Raw genomic sequence first — 20,434 nt, 5'->3', positions numbered from 1 at the left:
ATTTGAAGCTATAGTACTTTTAGTTCAAACTTTCGATGTACACACCTCCATTTTGTGATGTAATTTTTTCAATCTTGTTAAAAATCTAGGTAATGGAAACAAAGGCTTAGTTCACTAGAAAAATTGTCAGATTTCTTTTCGTTTTCTAATGGGTTACCATAGACAAAGGGCAACTAGCTCCCAAGCTTCTTGCCGAGATGACTTCGCTCGGAAAGCTCAGTTAATGAATTGTTCAACTCATTGATTCTTGTCGAGATAACTTCGCTCGGCAAGCTCAGTTGATGAATTGTTCAACTCCTTGATTCTTGCCAAAACGACTTTGCTCGATAAGCACAATTGATGAATTGTTCAACTCTTTGATTCTTGCTGAGATGACTTTGCTCGGCAAGCATAGTTGATGAATTGTTCAACTCTATGATTCTTGCCAAGATGACTTAGCTCGGAAAGCTCAATTGAGGAATTGTTCAACTCTATGGTCCTTGTTGAGATGACTTATCTAGACAATTTAAGTTCATGTTTTGTTCAACTCCGACCCTTCTACAGTGATGATTTTGCTCGGAAAATAAAGTCAATGATTTTCCCAACACCAACCTGAATGATTTTGCTCGGCAAATAAAGTTCTGTTCGACTATCACCTTTTCCCGAGATAATTTTGCTCGGCGAAACAAGTAGTCACTTCATTCAAGGCTCTACACCGGGCTCATTTTGCTTGGCCTAATGATGGTCTTAAAACACTTTGCCAAGTTGAATTTTGCTCATCCGCACTTAATGTTTTTGTTCAATGCCGCAATAATATATCGCATAACCTAAAGATAGAAATGCATAATTCAAATTCGCAAGTAACAAAAAGTTGTGAAATTTCCATTGATTGAACGTTCATGTACAAGAGTTTGGGCAGATAGTCTGGTTACATGGTTCAAAAATAAAAAAATATAGTCTAAATAACAAAGATTAAACTAAGGGAGACAGATTGGCAAATTCATCTTCAACTGACGCCCCGATCATCCCCTGCTCGGCCACAGAAGCCTCCTTCTCCCCACCGTGCTCCTCTTGGGTGGCCTTCTCCTTCTTGATCTCTTCTTCTTGCAAAGAGTTGAAGACTCATTTGGCATAAATGATCATGTAATCAGGCGGGAAGTGGGGGGGAAGAGTATTGAATACTTCGGTCGAAGACCCATGACCAAGCTTTTCACAGGCAACCTTCCAACCGGATTGAAAGAAGATGTCTTTAATGGCTTCCACTTGCTTGGTGTTGCTTTCTTCGGCATCCTTAAAACCGCGGTCCTCGGCCTCCTTCTCTGCCTCATCCTTTTTTTTCCTCAGCTTCATTTCTTTCTTAGAGCTACCGAACTGGCCAAGGAGTTTGGCGTTATCGGCATTGGCTATTTCGAGTGAAGCTGTAGCTCGCCCTAACTTGGCCTCTACGTGCTTCCCTGCCCCCGTAAGGTCAACCACCTTCTGCCGTAATTTGATAACTCGATCCACAATGAGGTGGGTCTTTCAGATTGCTTATAAGAGAACAAGAAATGGTGAGAGCAAGCAAATAAGTCAAGCTAAGTAAACAGTTGAAATTTTGAAAGATCATACCCTTGTCATGGACTTCACCGAGGATTTGACCATTTGGGTGTCTGGGACATGGTCACTCCTAGTCATATCACCCAGCAAGAGCAAAACCTTGGTCAAATCAACAGGCAGAAGATGTTCTTTGTCCCCAAAAATAAAAACGTTGACCAGGATCCCATTACTATGGTACTTGAGCTTCGACTCCCAAGCAGGTGTGGTCTCAACTTGAACTTCTTGCTCGGTGCTCAGCTTGACGACAAGCTTGACGAAAGGATCAGTCGCGCGGGCCCTCTTGCCAGCCCAACGTGACTTTACGCTAGTTGATTGAGTGTTTGAGCCTAAAGCTAACACGATTTCAGCATTTTGACCAGCGGAGGATGGGGGCTGTGTGTTTGTCAGCAGATCGGACGAAGTGGCAGTGATGAGATTCTTAATGCGGTTGCTTTTCACCTTATCTTCTTCCTCGCTCAATCGAATTAGGGGGACACCGGGGAGAGTTGGATCTGGTGAAGGTGAAGGTTCTCGTAAAAAATCCATAATCTTGCTCTTCCTTTGTTGTGTAACAGTAGCTCGGCATGTAAGCAAGGAGTTCATGGCAGCTGCGGTGCTTGTATCTCAACACAGTCCTAACGGTGTCCTCGTTGGGATTGGAATATAAAGCTTGCAGCTTGGTGACTTCTACTAAAACGAAGGTTGTTAGCTTGGCGCATCACAACATAGTAATTTGACCAGACAGTAAACTCGACTTACTTGCTGATCCCTCTTTTTTATGGATGTACCAACCGGGTACATCGGCAGTTTTGTAGTTCCCAGTCACCTAGAAAAAGTTATCATCATGAAGATCTTTGTTCGGAGTGCTGGTCACCAGGCGTTCGCGGCCAGGTCTCACTTTTAGATCAAAAGGTGAATTTTTTCTTGGTTAGTCCCAAAACCATCCGTGTTCAACCCAGAGGATGAACAGTTCGATAGGAAATTAACGACTTAGAACCATTTAATACTGGGAGCAGTTCTAAACCTTTACCTAATCAAGTTTTTAACGGCGCTTAGATGTTTTTATCATGTTGTGTGTGTGAATATGAAGAGTTGGGACACAAGAACATGAAGAACAATGAAGAATGCTAACGGATAGAGAAAACTTATAGATGAAGGCTTAAATCGACGTTCCAATCTGCAAAATCTGTTCTAACGGCGATGAGGAAGCTATATCCATTGGGGGGGGGGGCACTTCGATTTGAGTAAGAAACCCAACAGAGCAAAGAAGGGGGTTCTAGTTCTTTAGGCTATCGTCGGAGAAAACGGTGAACAGTAAGGAAAGAATTGAACATGAGGGTTACATATGTAAGATTTGAAGAGGTGCCAAGATTTGAATTTGTAAAGACAGTGCGTGGCAGCTAGGATATTCGTACAGGCCCAGTAGGGAAGTGATACGTGTCTATGATAAGACCTATGTCAGACTTGGGAAGGATAACTGTGCAGACGAAGAGCCAACGAACCGAGCAAAGTGGGCGACCGAGTGTAGACTCTAGCTCGGCCAGGGAATATAATTCCAATCACACAAGTGTGGATGGAACTAAGGGGCAATGGAGAGGGGAGTTTGTGCCGGGAAAACAGACCGAGCTAGTTGTGACATGGGCCATGAGTTGGGTTATGCAATCGAGCTGGCGTAGCTCAGCGAAATTTGGGCCGAGGTCTTGGATCACACAATAAGGGTGGCTTGAGAGTTGGAAGTTAAACTAGGCTAGTTATTAGGCTCGGGTCGTGACCCAAGCTAGTTGTAATCGTGCCTTTGATCAGGCTAGATGCTCCTGCTATGCACCGAGATCACACGTGGTTTACCTCGACGAACGGACGTGGCTTGAGTAAACCGTCAGGCGAACCGAGCTGGTCAATAAGCTTGGCCTTAAGGGTTAATCAAGATTTGGTTGGGACACATCGGGCTATCCATACCTCGGTGGGAATTTCCAAGTAGCCTAATCAAATCGTAGAAAAGAGATTTCGCCATCCGTATGCTTCAATACCGTTAGGCTATTTTGATGTTGTTTGGCAGTATTCACACTTACACGTGTAGAGAATCAAGAGAGAAGTACATCCTCGTGTCCAAGGAAGGTCGAGCAAAGTAGTGTGTGCAAAGAGTATATAAACCATGCGACACTACCATGCAACTGGTTTGGAATTCTTGTTATCGGAGCTACCTGTCTTTTGTCTCCTCTCTCTCTCTCTCTCTTTCTCTCTCTTATCTTCTCCAAGTGTGCTAATTTGATCGTCGGAGCGGTTTTTCGGTCGCACACTTGCTGGGTAACTTACCGTCATTTTGTTCTCAAGTTGAACGACTCTGTTCGGAGCGACATAGAGCTTGGACCCAAGGAGTACGGAGAGCGACAAATATTTCCTCCGCGTACACCACCCAAACTAGAGGTCTCACCACTGAATTTCCATAAGTTGAAGAAATCCAAAAACAACACAGAGAAGAAAGAGAGAAGTAGGTAGGGGCTACAGTGGTACTTCTTCACTCTGCTCGGAGATGCAGATCTAGTGGAGATCCAGTAAAGACAACTCAACCACCATTGCTACAACCATCCATCGTACCCTATGTTTTGCCGGTGAGACTAGCTCGACACTACTGACGGTAGATCTTGGATGTGGTGATGGCTACGTCGTCGATTGCGACGACGAAGAGAGTATGCGGTGGTCTGGCAGAGGAGCTTGAAGTTGCGCAGTGAGGAAGGGGCGGCAGCTTCGTTGAAGAGGTTATGTTCGGCATGGTGAAGAGGAGAGAGGAGATAGGAAAGAGAGGAGGTGGAAGAAAGAGGGGTTTGATTAGGGTTTTGTTTGGAAAACAATATACACATGGTAGTTTGGTTATTTTGTAACAACTTATCTCTATGAATAATATATTTTAAATTCTGAATTTTTTACCCAAAAAAAATTTAAAATTAAATTTATGAACCCAGTTCTTTATAATTTATTATAACTTTTTAAAATCTTAAAATCAAATTTGTATAAGTAGAGATTGTTTGTAGATAATCGAACACATAACAACTTGCTTTGTAGAGCTTCCAGAAGGGATTTTAGCATGGGCCCAGGAGAGAAATTTATGTTTTAGTATAGGTTTGTAAAATAATAGTTCAATTTGCCCCTCCTACATTAGAACATGTACTCCCATTTTTTGGGGTAAATTACAAATACATTCCTTTTTTTTTTTTTTTAGGTAAATTACAAATATATTTCTTGAAATTTGTTTAAAATATAAATTATCTCATATAATTTTGAAAATTACATCTCACTCCTTAAAGTTTTTAATTTCATAATAAATAACTCATTTTATTAATAAATTATTAAGTCAATTAACAGTTTTTAATAATTTCAAAAGTTTATATCAATTTATAATTTATGTAATTTTATTATTGTGTAAGACAACAGTGAAAATTTTTATTTTTTAAGTTAATTCTTTTAAATAAAAAAATTATGAAAATGAAATATTCCTAATTTTTCAAACCATAAGAGATAATCCGTTTTTTAAACTAATCTCAAGAAGTATGTTTGTAATTTGCTATTTTTTTAAAATTATTTTAAAAAAATGCTTATAATTTACACTATTTAATTGTTTATTTTATTACGAAATCACCATAGGTCTACCTTTCCGATAATGCCTGTTAATTTATTATTGGCTTTTGTGTGTGTGTGAATGTAGGGTAAATTACGCCTCATTAATTCCTCTAGTTTATTTTGCTTCAATATGGTCCTTATGTCATTTGTTGTTAATATTTTGAACCAAAAAAACATAATGTGAAAAATTATAAGGATCAAAGTGAAATTCAAAACAAATTATATGAACCACTAAATTAATAAATAAATTACACTAGTCCCTATAATTGTTTTGAATTTCACTTTGATCCCTCTTAGCTCAGCCACTAGCTTTAAAAGCAGTGATACAAAATTTATTTGATTATTTGGTTACTAATGTAATTATGTAAGCCATGGCGAGATATGCGATTTCAATCTCTAAATTTTGAGTCCCATTTTATTCACTGATGGAATCTATTCTGTTTGGTTGAATTTTTACAATTTGTAATCATTTTCTTTTTCTTTTTCTTTTTCTTTTTTGTGTGAAAATTTTGAAATTAATTTCCTAAAAATAAAGTTACAAAAATAAATTTAATTTTTCAAAATTTATTTCCATCCTAAAAGAAAAAAAAAATCATGTAAACATATGAGTAATATTTACTTTTTCCATTTTTTTGGACTAAATCACATCCTGTAAGTTCACATTTTGAAATTTTTGTATTCCAATTTATAATGGGATATAGGATTCCTAGCCAAGGCAACACAATACATAGGAAGCCTTTAAATGCACACCATAAAAATTGTTGGACACTATACTTTCTATATTTTTAATATTATTTTATAACTTAGTTAAATTACCAAGAAGAACAAAATTATAAAATCCATTTCACCATCTTCTGGTTTTTTGGCTGCCGAGACTACCTTTGCCAGCCACCTCAACCACTTCCCTGACTCCCTTCGCCAATACCCAACTTTCACTATCGCTATCTGTTAGACAATTTTCACTGTATTCTAAGAAAGAATTAAGAAATGAGAGTCTGTTTGATTACGAAAAATCAAAATAGAAAAAAAAAGAAAAAAAAAAGAAAACAGATTCTTATTTTGTTACATAAACAAAATAGAATTTGGAAAGGAAAAAATAATATAACAAGATAGTAAACTACACACTTACAGTATTATCTTCTCAGAAATTTTGAAGAAGTCCAGTGTTCAACATTGTATTCTTAAAACAGATTCATACTCTCTAGGGTGCTCACAGATATTGGACGTCAATCTCCCAAGATGAAATGGTCAACGATAACTAGTAGCAGCACTACCAACTAATCGCTCAGCGAACACACTCTGTGTTTATGCTCTTTCTTACTGAAAATTAATGTAGCAAAATGCAGGAAACAAAACTAGGAAAAAAAAAAAGAACAAAAATTGGATGAAAAAACCAAATTGATGACTTGTCTATTTATAGGAGAACTGGTAGTTTTTCAAAACAGACTTCAACAAGTCAAAAACTTGTTCGGGACAGAGTTAAATAGGTAAAAACCTGTTCGGATATATTTGAACAAAAAAAACCTGTTTGAGTTGAATTTAAACAGGTAAAAACCTGTTCGATTTGAAGGAATAGGTGCATTGGACCAAACTGTCAACGTTTAGAAACCTTAGGGTCAATTCGGAATTAATTTTGAATTTCAAACCGAAATTCAACTTCCAAACGGTAAGAATTTACTTTTAGAAAAAATAAAATCCAAATGTTTTTGGCCCAAAAAAGATAAGCATTGGGCCAAACAAGCGCAACCCAACCTCACACAATGCACCCGAGCCCAAGCCTAGCCCAGCCTGTCCGACCGGACAGTAGCGGCGGTGCGCGTATGTGTTTGTTTTGGATCTAATGGGTTTATCTCACTTTGCTTATAACCTCACCCTTCCTCAAAACTTGGGTACCCCGTGGGGCTCTCCCCAAGATGCAAACCCAAGGCTTATAAACCTACACCAAGTTTGCCCACTAAAGCAATGTGGGACATACGTTATCTCCATCCTTTATGGAAATTTCACCAAAACACCATTTTCATGGAGCTCATTTTGGCATCGATTTTCCATTCACCCGATAATGGTTTTGAGCAATCAAATATACGACGTGAATCGTTACGCGGCAAAAAGCGCGTTGCCATATAGATCCATCAACTTCGGTACATGGATCCCACTAAAAAAATAGACCAAAGTTTAAGAAAAATCTATTTTTTCAAACCATTTCTTATAATCTTCTACATGAATGGAATTTGATGGCAACGGAAATGCAACAATATGCAAAATTTGTCGATAAAGTATAAATCGAAAATATCTTGCATCAGGATAGGTAGCTTTCGGCCTTGAACCTTCCCTAGTGATAACCTATCGGACTTATTAGCCAACCAACGGACGCGATGCCTTAAATTGTTTAGCCGTCAGTGTAAGCCAAGACAATAGATTTCACACAAAATATCTTTTGGCACATCGTGGTTCTCACGATTGTGTTCATTTTGGCCCTGAACATTCCTGGTTATTCATGAGTGCTCTAGAGAATTTAGCCTATTTATTCTCATAGAATCGGCCCCAGTTCGACACTCATATAGGTGATTCTTATTGAGAATATCCTTTATACTTATCTTAACTTTCTATTCCCATGTCAAGATATAAGTAATCAGTAAAAGCAACGCTTACCCTTAGTCCCCTACATATAACACATGTTGCAGATATCACTCTCATCATAAGAATGGATAGGGAATTTAATACCTTAGTGATTTCTGGCGAGCCACACATAACTTAGTTGTCCCTTTGAACATAGTTCTTGAGATCTCTAGCCATCTAAGTAGGGTTACCATTATGATGACTTTTATGTAATAGACTTTAATTCCATTCCCTTTGGTGAGCTATACACTTGCTCTTTTGTTAAATCTTTTGTTAACGGATCCGCAATATTCTCTTTAGATTTTATATAATCTATTGAGATTATTCCACTTGAGAGTAATTGCCTCACGGTATTATGTTGATGACAAATATGTTGTGACTTATCATTATACATATGACTCTATGTCCTGCCTATTGCAGATTGACTATCACAATGAATGCAAATAATTGGCATAGGTTTTGGCCACATTGGAATGTCTTCTAAGAAGTGACGAAGCCATTCGGCTTCTTCTCATGCTTTGTCTAAAGCAATTAACTCAGATTCCATTATGGATCGTGTGATGCACATTTGTTTCATGGATTTCCAAGAAACAGCAGCACCCCCCAAGCAAAAAAACATCCACTAGTAGATTTGAATCTTTAGTCTCAGATATCCAATTGGCATCACAATATCCTTCTAATACTGCAGGATATCAAGTAAAGTTCAAACCATGATCACGAGTAAATCTTAGATTAAGAACCCGAATGATCGCTTTCCAATAGTCTTCTCCGGAGTTACTAATGTACTTATTCAATTTATTAACAACATAAGCTATATTAGGACGAGTGCAATTCATTAGGTACATTAGGCTTCCAATGATTTGGGAGTATTTTAACTGAGCCACCACATCACCTTTATTTTTCAATAAATAAAGACTGATGTCTATGGGTGTTCTTGTTACATCCTTGATATATTTACCCAAAATTTTATCAATATAATGTGATTGAGACAAAGCATATCCGTTAGATGTTCTAGTAATTTCCATTCCTAAAATAACATATGCTACTCCCATATCTTTCATATCAAATAATTTGTTCGGCATTTTCTTGGTTGATTTGATCATATTATGACTACTACCAATTATGAGCATGTCATCCATATAAAGACAAACTATGACATATCCTTTGTTAGTATTTTTAACATAGACACATTTGTCACATTCGTTTATCTTGAATTCATTAGTTAGCATAGCATGATCAAATTTCTCATGCCATTGCTTAGGAGCTTGTTTCAATCCATAGAGAGATTTTACAAGCTAACACACTTCATTTTCTTTTCCTGGTACTACAAACCCTTCGGGTTGTTTCATGTAAATCCCCATTTTAAAAGGCTGTCTTAACATTCATTTGATATATCTTAAGATTATATAGTGTTACTATATCAATAAGCATGCGCATGGATGTTATTCTTGTAGGAATGTGGTCGATCTTTTCACAATTCATAAGGAGTGCTGCTAATTTCTTGCGAGGTATCCTATTGAGTACATAATTAGCAGACAAAATTGCTTTTCCCCACAAGTTCTGCGGCAAGCCTGAATTTAGTAACATGGCATTCATCATTTCTTTAAGGGTTATATTCTTCCTTTCAGCAATTCCATTTTGCTGTGGGGAATAATGTGCTGTAGTTTGGTGAATAATGCCATATTATGCACAAAATTCATTTAAAGGTGCATCATATTCACCACACTTCTAATCATTTTAATGGTTTTATTAAGTTGATTTTCAACTTCCATTTTGTAGAGTTCAAACATTGCCAAGGCTTCATTTTTACTCCTAAGTAAATATACATAATAATATCTTGTGCAATTATCGATAAATATTATGAGATACTTTTTGCCTTCTGTAGTTTGAACAAATTTAAGATCACACACATTAGTATAAATTAATTCTAAAGGTTTGATTTTTCTTTCAATTGATTTAAATAGAGCTTTAGTTAGTTTTGCTTCTACACATATCTCACATTTGTGATTAGAATCAATTTCAAGCTCTGGTATATAATCCAAACCAATTAGTTTACGCAAAGCATCAAAATTCACATGTCTTAATCTACCGTGCCATAAATTTGACTCAAGAATATAAGCAAAAGATGTGTTATTCTTATTAATAACAGATTTTGGTACAATAGTCATTACATTCAACTTGAAGAGACCATCGCTCATGTATCTCTTACCCACATACATACCACTCTTTGTTAATACAAACTTATCATATTCAAATACAAGCTTAAGACAATTTTTAAATAACCAAAACTAAATTCTTCTGGATGTTTGGTACATGCAGCACGTTGTTGAGGGTAAGTTCCTTCCTCGAGATCATCTTCAAGATAACTTTCTCTTGTCCAACCACAGCAAAAGTAGATAAATTTTCCATGAACAAGTGTTCACCATTTGTAGCCTCTTTATAAGTAGTGAACATCTTTCTATCCACGCATATGTGTCGAGTTGCCCCAATGTCGACCCACCACTCCTTGGGATTTCTAACCAAATTAACCTCAGACACCACATTAGAGAGATTAATTTTAATTACCCCATCAAAAATGTATTCTAGTTCTATCACATTGACTTGATTGGTAGTCTTTTTGCTTGTACTTCCGCAATCCTTCTTAGGCCGTTGGTATTCAGAGGCACGATGTCCAGTCTTGCCACCATTATGGCATTTTCCTTTGAACTTTTTATTGCCATTGTAGTCGCCTTGTTTAGGGCCATCTCTAGCATACTTTGTTTTGTTGTTATGTGGTTTATGCACTTGCTCAACCACATTAGCCTTCAACTCAATAGGATTTTTATCATTTTTCTTTTCAGCCTTACAGTTATCTTCCTCAATTCTCAGTCTTACAATAAGTTCATCTACGGTCATCTCTTTGCGTTTATGTTTTAAATAATTTTTGAAATCTTTCCAAGTCGGTGGTAATTTTTCCACTATGGAAGCTACTTGGAAAGACTCAATAAGAGACATACCCTCGGCATGAATATCATGCAAAATTAATTAAAGACTTTGAAATTGAAAAATAACTGTTTGAGAGTCTACTATAACAAACTTCAGAAATTTACCAACAACAAATTTCTTTGTGCCGACATCCTCTGTCTTCTTCAAAGAATCCCACAATTCTTTTGCTGTTTTCAGAGGGCTGTAAACATTATACAGCATGTTGTCTAGGCCATTGAAGATGTAATTTCTGCAAAGAAAATCAGAATGCTTCCACGCATCCACTGCAGTAACAACTTGCCAATCACTTTCATCCTCTTTAAGTACTTAAGCATTTTCATGGAGAAATCGGGCAAGATTGAGAGTTGTCAGATAGAATAGCATTTTCTGTTGCCATCTCTTAAACTCTGTATCATTAAATTTTTCAGTTTCTCTCCATGGTTCACAGGTACCACAGGCATTTGAACAGGGTTCTGCGCAACCACCAGTGTTGGTGTCACAATCGGATTTGGTATACTAGTTTCAGTAGCCATCAAATCTGATTACAAAAATCAAAAAACAAATTAGAAGAAATACAATTTTCTCATTATAGAAACTAGAAACGAAAATCAGAATTATGAATACAATGAATAAGCGAATATGTCTTAAGATTGTTAGACAATCTCCACTGTATTCTAAGAAAGAATTAAGAAAGGAGAGAGTCTGTTTATTACGAAAAATCAAAATAGAATATAAAGAAAATAAAAACAAGAAAACATATTCTTATTTTGTTACAGAAACAAAACAAAATCTGGAAAGGAAAACATAATGAAACAAAACAGTACACTACACATTTACAGTATGTCCTTAAGACAGATTCGTCCTCTATAGGGTGCTCACAGATATTGGACGTCAATCTCCTAGGATGAAATGATCAATGACAACTAGTAACAACACTACTAACTAATTGCCCAATGAGCACACTAACAGAAAAGAAGAATGAAAATTGGATGAAAAAACCAAATGGAGGACTTGTCTATTTATAAGAGATTTGGTGGCTTTTCAGAACAGACTTTAATAGGTAAAAAACCTGTTCGAGACAGAGTTGAATAGGTAAAAACCTGTTCAAACATATTTGAATAGAAAAAACTTGGTTGGGTTGAATTTAAACAAGTAAGAACCTGTTCGGGTTGGATGAATAGGTGCATTGGACCAATACTTTTAGAAAAAATAAAATTCAAATAATTTTGGCCCAAAAAAGATAAGCATTGGGCCGAACAAACCCAACCTAACCTCACACCATGCACCCACGCCCAAGCCTAGCATCGCTAGGACGAACGGACGGATATGTATTTGTTTTGGGTCCAATGGGTCTAAATCACTTTGTCCATAATTTCACCCTTCCACAAAACTTGGGTACCCCTTAGGGTCCTTCCCAAGATGCAAACCCAAGGCTTATAAGCCCACACCAAGTTTGCCCACTAAAGCAATGTGGGACAAACCTTATCTCCATCATTTATGGAAATTTCACCAAAACACCATTTTCATGAAGCTCATTTTGGTATTGATTTCCCATTCATCCGATAATTGTTTTGAGTAATCAAATATACGACGTGAGTCATTACGCTGCAAAAAAACGTAATGCCACATAGACTCACCAACTTTGGCGCATGGGTTCCACTCAAAAAATAGACCAAAATTTAAGAAAAATCAATTTTTTCCAAACCATTGCTTACACTCTCAACCCTAACCCACCTCTAATTGCCACCCTTAACTCATTTACATCTACCCTCCAACCTTATCTCAGCAAAAAATGCTAGGGATCTACACCATGTCTCATATTTCTCACATAGGTGTGAGACTCATACTATGTGAGTCCCACACCCATTTGAGACATTTGGTAGAAATGTTGATAAAACATTTGGGATCCCTAGCATTACTATATCCCAGCAGTCACCCACCTTCCTTTTAAAACCCTATATCTCTCACATGTTAGACGGCTATAAGATGAGGTCACGAGGGTGGGTGATTGTTGGGATAGAGTAATGTTAAGGACCCCAAATATTTTATCAACATTTTTAAATGTTAGGGTTTTAGAAGGAATGTAGTTTGAAAAATATAAAAACCCAAGATATTGATTTGTGATTATGTTTCAATTTTGTATAACGAATGACAATCCCAATCAAACAATAAAACATAAATTGACACAACAATTTAACATGAAAAAATCACAATTGGAATGCCTCCAATTGTGATTAAAAAAAAAAAAAAAAAACCCTGAGCCAAAGCCACAAAACAATCCATGAAGAAGACAAAAAAAGAATTACATAAGTGCACTCTCAATTACCTAGTGAATCCGCGCCTGAATTGAACAGACCCCAATATGCCTCTTCCAACACCGTTTTCACCTCAGAATTGTCTTGTCCAACGTTGAATCCATAACGCTGATGTCCAATCCACGATGATGAGCCACTCTGGAATCCACCAAAGATTCAGGCTCAAGTTCCTCGGAATCCACCGAAGAACAACTCTCTTTTGTGAATAAGGGGAAAAAAAAAACCCTTGATGACGTTGATATGAAGTTCGCAGATTCATTGATCACTCTTAAATCATCAAGGAAACACTCATAAAGCACCCTCCAATATAAAAAATTTTGTATCTTGTTCCTCTCTGAAAATCTAGACGGCACAAACCGTAGAAACAACGAACAACGCACTTTATAGAAAATAGGATTACGTAGACCGCTCGAGCGGTGTGACTAAAGGTGGTGCGAAACATATAGGATGACCGTTAGAGCGCAACTTTCACTGCTTGAGCGGTAAAACTTTCTTCCCAAAAGTTCAAGCGCTCGATCCCCGTACTTAGTTAGCGAAGTGGTAAACATGAAAGGATTAAGATCACAAACTCCTCTGCATAGGCACAATTCGGGTTGGATTCACATCTAAATATTCATAGCCTCACTAAAATAAAAGATCGAATAAAATTACAACTAAAAGAAATTTTGTCAAACGAGATTGCCAATTACAAAAAACTAACAGTTTGCAAGGGAGGGAGGGGTTGGAAGAACCCACTAAAGACCTATTTTAATACCATGTTAGAAATATTTAAAGTATATTACTCAAACTAATTAGGGAATCTCTAAGGGCATCTCCAATGGTGCATTACTTTTTTCACCAAATTTGAGTAAAAACTCTCTTTGATATCGCCTACTCCAACAGAAGGATTTGGCTTTTCATCAAATCACTGGTCGAATGAGCGGACAATCAGGCGGTCGACCGCCCAATGTAAAATTTTTACAACGGAACAAGAAACAACATTAGTGACCAAAATGATAATCTTCTCTTCGATCAAGAGCTTTCATAGGGCGGTAGCCAAGTGAGATGCCCTGGTAATAAGGAGTGGCTAAAGAAGTTAAAGCTTTTGCAACCAACAATCCTACCGTGGCTTGCATTCCAAGGATAGCAGCTCCCATACCTAGAAGGTTCACTAATATTCTATTTTTTAAGCTTTTAACAACATCAGACCGAGGACGAGCCTGAAAACACAAAATTATCTTGCATCTGAAGTGTCTGATACAATGACATACTTGATACTTACGAATAAAAACTATATTATATTTATAGGCAATGAAAAATAAGCATCGCAACCAAATATTAATTTTTGCCTAAAATTGGAGTGTGATAAAAAAGATTGGAGGAAAGAATGAAATAAAGCATGCATTCACTGTTTATTATCCCAAAGAAACAAAAAACAAAATAAATAAATAAAACTAAACGCAGGCTAAAAAGCACATAAAAAACGAAAAGAAAATTAACTTGGCATTCCCGCAAATACTAAACCCAGGCATTCCCGCAAATAAAGATCACTAAAAAAAACTACTTCACGAAACCTTTTGTCCCAAATAAATTTGCCATATACTATAGAAATCCTATGGAAATGAAAATTCCATGCTCGTTTTGAATCCTAATTATGTATAATAGAATCAAATTGTTCCAATTCTCTCCATTTTCTAAATGCCATATGTATAATATTATTATTTCAGAGAGGACTTTGTTAACAGCTTATGAGTTGCTGCCCTACTTTGTTTCCAATGCCCCGTCGTTGATTTGGTCATAGCTTATTAATTCCTAAAACCATTTGGATTCGATAACAGCTGCTGCCCTTCTGTGTTTCCAATGCCCCATCGTCGTTGGTTTGGTTTTCAAATTCTGCTACTTTTTTTTTTTCAAAGAAATAAAAAACTAGTTTGTTGAATAAAATGGAAAGAAAAAAAAAAAAAAAAAACCTCATCATTTTCATATGGTTTTCTTGTTTTTTGGGGTGAAATATAATTACTATTATGCATGCCCTTTGAATTTGTACATCTATTACCATTGTTTTTTTGAATTTTAGCACTTTGATTTTCTGATTATTTATTTATTTGTATTTTGGTTCTATATAATGGATTATCCTTCTCCCATTGTCAATGAAAATGCCCAAGGTAGTGATGTTCAAGCTAATGCCCCTAACCCCTGTAACCGCTGCTATGAAGAAGCTTCCAATACCACTCAAGGAAAAGGGTAATTGCTGCTATGACTCCAATTGAGGAGTCATTTTTGGGGGGTTGATTGGGAGGTTGATTGGTTAGTGTAGAATTTTCACTAAGTTTTGCCTTGAGGTGGTTATCCGAGAGGACATTCGAGGGACATCCGGGGGATATCTGGTGGTGAAAATACAACCGTAATAAACAGTAACTTGATAAAAAGATACAAAGCATCCTCAGTTTGGTGAAACATTTTTGATATTCTCAATTTGAAATAAGTTTGATGAAACCATTGGAGCAGCAAAAAAGGAACTTTTTCACCAAATTTAAATTTGGTGATGGATTTGGTGCTGTGTTGGACATGGGCTAACATGTCAAATATAAGGTAAATCCTTTATGAACAAAAGGAGTATTTTTAAAAATAGCAGCATTATGTCCTGATGAAGTTGTTTTATTGTTATTACTCTTACACAATGAATGTAAATGGTAACAAGTTGATTGTCAGATTGGCCTCATAATTAATTAACAGAAATTCATGCTTAACAAATCTTAACAATTTGTTAAGAAGAAAATTATTGATTGATTGATTGATTGATGTGCTCTACATACGTGATTCTGAACAAGAGATTGATTCTTTTATGTTGTCTTCTTGCTCTGTATTTGAATGTTGGTGAAAAGCTCAAGCACATCCAATCAAACCAAATATTGTGCTTCAAAATGGCTAAATGAATTATTCTTGTTAATCATTTTGCTTTGTTAATAGTTATATACTCAATTAAATTAAATAATTTTCTTGTTTCATTCTCTGTCAACCGGAACATTTGGCCTAATTGTTGTATAGCACCATTTATAGTGTGTAGTGCGAGGTCATTTTCATTTATTATGATTATGTCATTCTTCATAATCGTTGAATCTACTGGTCATATTTTACTAGTGCATGCTCAAATCATATATTAAAATATGGTGGGTACTTCAAATCAATGTAAGTTTCTTGAAAAAAAAAAAAAAAAAAAAAAAAAAAAAAATTTACAAATAAGTGATAAACTTTATATACATTAATAATTATAATTATAATTTTTTTCATGATTCTGTAATATTTTTTTATAGAACAATTAATGGGTAATTTTTCCTAAAATATATAAAAAGAGAACATCTCCATTCATATTTGTACTAGTTCATGATCAAATCATATAATATTATAATATATAAAAAGAGAACATCTTATAAAAAGTATAAAAAAGAGTCATACATCTAAAACTTTTTTTTGGTGAACCTTTGATGTTCTAATCAATAGAAAATTAGTTTTTCGAATTGAAAAGTATTTGCTTAATTACACATATATTGCTATAATTACAGAGTTACATGTTTATGGCATGCATGGGTTATGGGAAGTGGAGGATCAGACAATGAACCATTTAGTATGCTTTTAGCAATCAAATGATTTGCAGCATCTGTATAGTGTGTGCCATCCCAACTGATAAATGCTGAAGCATTACATTGATCATCTTCCACTTTGATACCATTTTTCTTTTTAATATACTGAATGCAATACTTCAGAGGGTTGGTAAATCCTGTTGAAAAAACAAAACAAAACAAAACAAAACAACTGTGAGATTACCAACTTTTCTAAAAGTTTTAAGTTGTCAGGTAAGAGAAAATATCGTTTAAACTATTATTTAAAAATCAATTCAACTTTTGTTTTGTTTAATAATATCAATTTTATACTTAAACTATTCAAGTTTAGGGGTCTAATTGATATTTTAGGGATAGTTTAGGGAGCAAAAGCAAAATTTTAAACAAAATTTTGGTACCACGTCAACAACTTCCGTTTGATTATAAACGGAAGCAGTAAGGATAAAATTGATCCAAAATCAAATAGTTTAAATGTAAAATTGATATTATTAAAAAAATATGGGTTGAATTGATTTTTGAATGATAGTTTAGGAGGTTAAATAATATTTCCTCTGTTAGGCAATATACTCAATAATGTATATCAAGTTAACACTCCTTCTTATTAGCAATCCCGTCTCATATAAGAAGAGATAAATATAACGAATGAAGAGGGTGCACAAACACAGACAAAATAGAGTATAAGATGAACTAAAAAACCAATTTATTGGCTTATTTGAGTTATATCACCTATTTATTTTTTTGTACGTCTTTTCGTAATAAGAAAAAAGTCAGCTTATAAGTCATATCCAAAACAACCCTAGTATGATTAAAAATTGAGAAATTTGACAACAATGATCATTATGATAATTACCAAGGTTCTTTGCGTTGCAGATAAGTCTATATTTTGCTGTATAAACATCCACATATGTTATTGCAGCCTCTGCGAGCTTCCTTCTCAGTTTGATCAATTTGTTCTTAAGCTGCTTATTATACTCCACGGCCATTCTATTCCACCTATTGTTGCAACCATTCTGATCAAAAGATTCCTCCGTTCGATTCAAGATATAATTTAGGTTTATTGGCAAGCAACCAATTGGGCCCATATTAAGTATCCAAAATGTCCTTGCCCCTAGTTTATACAAGTCCTGTCACAAAACATATATCACACAATAGACATTATTATTATTCAAAAATTAATTGCAAATTAATTTATTGAAAAAAGAGTACAACTACATACACGAATTGCTTGAGCAAATTGATTAAGAATATCCGGTATTTGTTTGTGGGAATTGAGAACAAACATTGCCCTGATAACATCATTCAGCCCAATCTCATAGGTATAAATAGCTTTAGAGAAGTCTTCAAGCCTCGGGAGTCTGCTCGTGTTTTTGCCTGATAATGATCGTAAAACAAAACTATCTTGTGAGTAAAAATGAAGGTGAATTTGGTGAATTTTATTTAGATCAAACATTTTTGTTTTGGAAAAATTAAAAATAATTGATTGGAATGACCTCGGTTGTAAAGACCAGTGACTCGAGCCTTGAATTGAGCATATTGTGTGGTCAGGAGGCGGAGATAAAAGGGGTTAAGTTGATCATGCATTTGCCTAATAGATGCACCTCCAAATGCAAAATTGGCACCGTGACTGTAATTTGTTCCAATTGAATTCAAGTATGCACTCAAATATGGTAGTCCCAATTGCTCAGCTGCATGCATCATAAAACTAAAAATGAGCCATTTCATATCACATAAATACAACATCAATTTATAACCTAAGAGGCCATACAAAGCAATTCATTTTAGCAATGACAAAATTATTCAATTTTCTCAGTGGAGTTCTCTTTAGTTTTTTACCTATAAAATCAATAAGGAGACGCCCATCAGAAGCTCTTCCTGATGGCTTTCCAAAGAAAGTTTTACCATATGGTAATCCCGTAACTCCAAATGCTGCTGCGAAACCGCCAGTGTCTGAATTTGAGTCGCCAAAATTGTAGATTGCTGGAAAATTACATGGAGGCAAACTCTTTACCTTAGTTCCTCCAACAACAATCACAACCGACGAAACAAACATTGCAATAGCCAACATTTTGCCACACTCCATTTTTTTTTTTGAGCAACCCTCATTCATATTCATACAAGTAAATGTTTTTATTTTTGATCTTCAGATTCTGTAAACATGACTGTGAATATGGTTTCTATACATGTTAATTTAGCAATGTTTTAGGAAGTTACCATCTATAAATGTTAGATGTTCACTTACGTTTCTAAAGATGTAAAGCCTTCTACCTAGAGGGAAGACTTTTTACCGGTTATATTAATTTCATGAATCACATAGCTTCTTTTTTTTTATATTTTTTTTATCGATAAATGAAAGAGTAATTACAATTATAATAAATATTTACATTATCAAATGGATTACTAGCCTACATTAGCAAGAAATTCAACAAAACTTAACACAACCAATATACCAAGTCCACCAAACCCAATTCCAAAGCCCAACAACCACTAACTACATACAACCCCATAATGAGGAGAAATAAACCACCACCATAAAAAGTATTAAACTCTTCTTCATATAAGTTAGACCCGAGCCTTACATCCTAAAAGTGTCACACAACCACTAGGCCAAATGCCTTGGTTGAATCACATAGCTAATTAAAGGCATTTTATGATTTCTAAATTTTTGGGCAAAATTTATTTTCCCTCTTGTGGTTTAGGGCTAGAGCACTTTACTCCCTTATAGTTCAAATATAACCGAAAACCCCCATGTGATATTGGGCCAAAACTCAACCGTTAACACCATTAACTATAGATGTGAAATGATTGCAATACCCTCAAATCCCTATATATTTTTTTGTTATTTCCTTTCTCTCTCATCTCTTATACACAAATTTTATAATGTCTAACATTAATTTAATTTAATTACAATTAATTATAATTACTTATTATTTATTGTAATTCTTAACTTTTTATTCTAATTTTAATTTAATTATATTTTTATCACAATTAATCATAAATATTAAATATTTATTGTAATTTTTAAATTTTTTACTTTAATTATATTTTAGATTACGATGAATCCTAAATTCTTAATTATTTATTGTAATTCCAAATATGTTAATGTAATTTTCATTTTATTATATTTTAGATAAATTCCTAATTATTATTTATTTTATAATTTTATTTAATTATATTTTAAATTAATCCTTAATTATATTTTATATTTTAGATCAATCTTTAATTATATTTTACTTAACATATTAATTTGATTTTAGATTTAGAGAAAATGGGAGTAAAATTATATTTTTGTTGTATTAATTTCACTTTATTTTTTTTTTAGAAAACCAAACTCACTCTAAGAAATAGTGTGTAATACACATTTCATTAATTTGGATGGGAAAATTAACTGTAATACTTTAATCCAAAATCACGTAGGTATTTTTTTTTTTACTATATTTAAACCATAGAAGGATATAGTAAAAAACTAGTTTAGGGCTTGATTTTTAACCTCAAATTTATTATCAATTCAGCCTTTTAAATAATTATTGAGAGCCCAATTAAGTGAACGAGTGGAATGGAATCATGAAATTGACGAAGCCCGCAATTGTAAAACTTGGGATTGAAAACTAGTTTAGAACTTTTAAGGGTTCGCCTAGTAGATTGAGACATTGGGGTTTAGGAGTCTACTCCTTTTAAGTTTTAGGTTGATTCTTCTAATCAACATAAAAAAAACTCTTGAGGTCACGGACCGTAGAAAATCTATCTTGGAAAGCTTGCTCAAGTTGTAAAAAT

The 20,434-nt window shown here is 34.9% G+C and overlaps 1 protein-coding gene across 1 annotated transcript; it reads right to left on the bottom strand.

The window, feature by feature from the left end:
- Window positions 1–10,059: 10,059 nt before the first annotated feature.
- Window positions 10,060–18,738, bottom strand: LOC114266692 (GDSL esterase/lipase At5g14450-like). Its single transcript, XM_082923177.1, has 8 exons — window positions 18,497–18,738; window positions 18,154–18,348; window positions 17,880–18,034; window positions 17,514–17,787; window positions 16,613–16,821; window positions 13,076–13,202; window positions 11,202–11,287; window positions 10,060–10,626 (listed from the first exon to the last, which is right to left on the bottom strand). Exons 1-8 carry the CDS (start codon window positions 18,726–18,728, stop codon window positions 10,060–10,062), a joined length of 1,845 nt encoding a protein of 614 aa, XP_082779303.1. The 5' UTR covers window positions 18,729–18,738.
- Window positions 18,739–20,434: the final 1,696 nt, after the last annotated feature.

This window comes from Camellia sinensis, chromosome 4 (genome assembly GCF_055761805.1).
Source record: "Camellia sinensis isolate YWXY chromosome 4, ASM5576180v1, whole genome shotgun sequence".
NCBI lineage: Eukaryota > Viridiplantae > Streptophyta > Magnoliopsida > Ericales > Theaceae > Camellia > Camellia sinensis.
The sequence above is the reverse complement of the archived record's forward strand: the minus strand, read 5'-3'. Positions and strand labels throughout refer to the sequence as shown.

Excerpts from the sequence above, each read along its gene's own strand:
- LOC114266692 (XM_082923177.1), bottom strand. The coding sequence starts at position 18,728 with ATGTTGGCTATTGCAATGTTTGTTTCGTCGGTTGTGATTGTTGTTGGA. Across the intron at positions 17,788-17,879 it reads AATTTGCTCAAGCAATTCGT|GACTTGTATAAACTAGGGGC; the intron begins GTATGTAGTTGT and ends GTTTTGTGACAG. Across the intron at positions 13,203-16,612 it reads CCCATGCATGCCATAAACAT|AGTGGCTCATCATCGTGGAT; the intron begins GTAACTCTGTAA and ends GGTGGATTCCAG.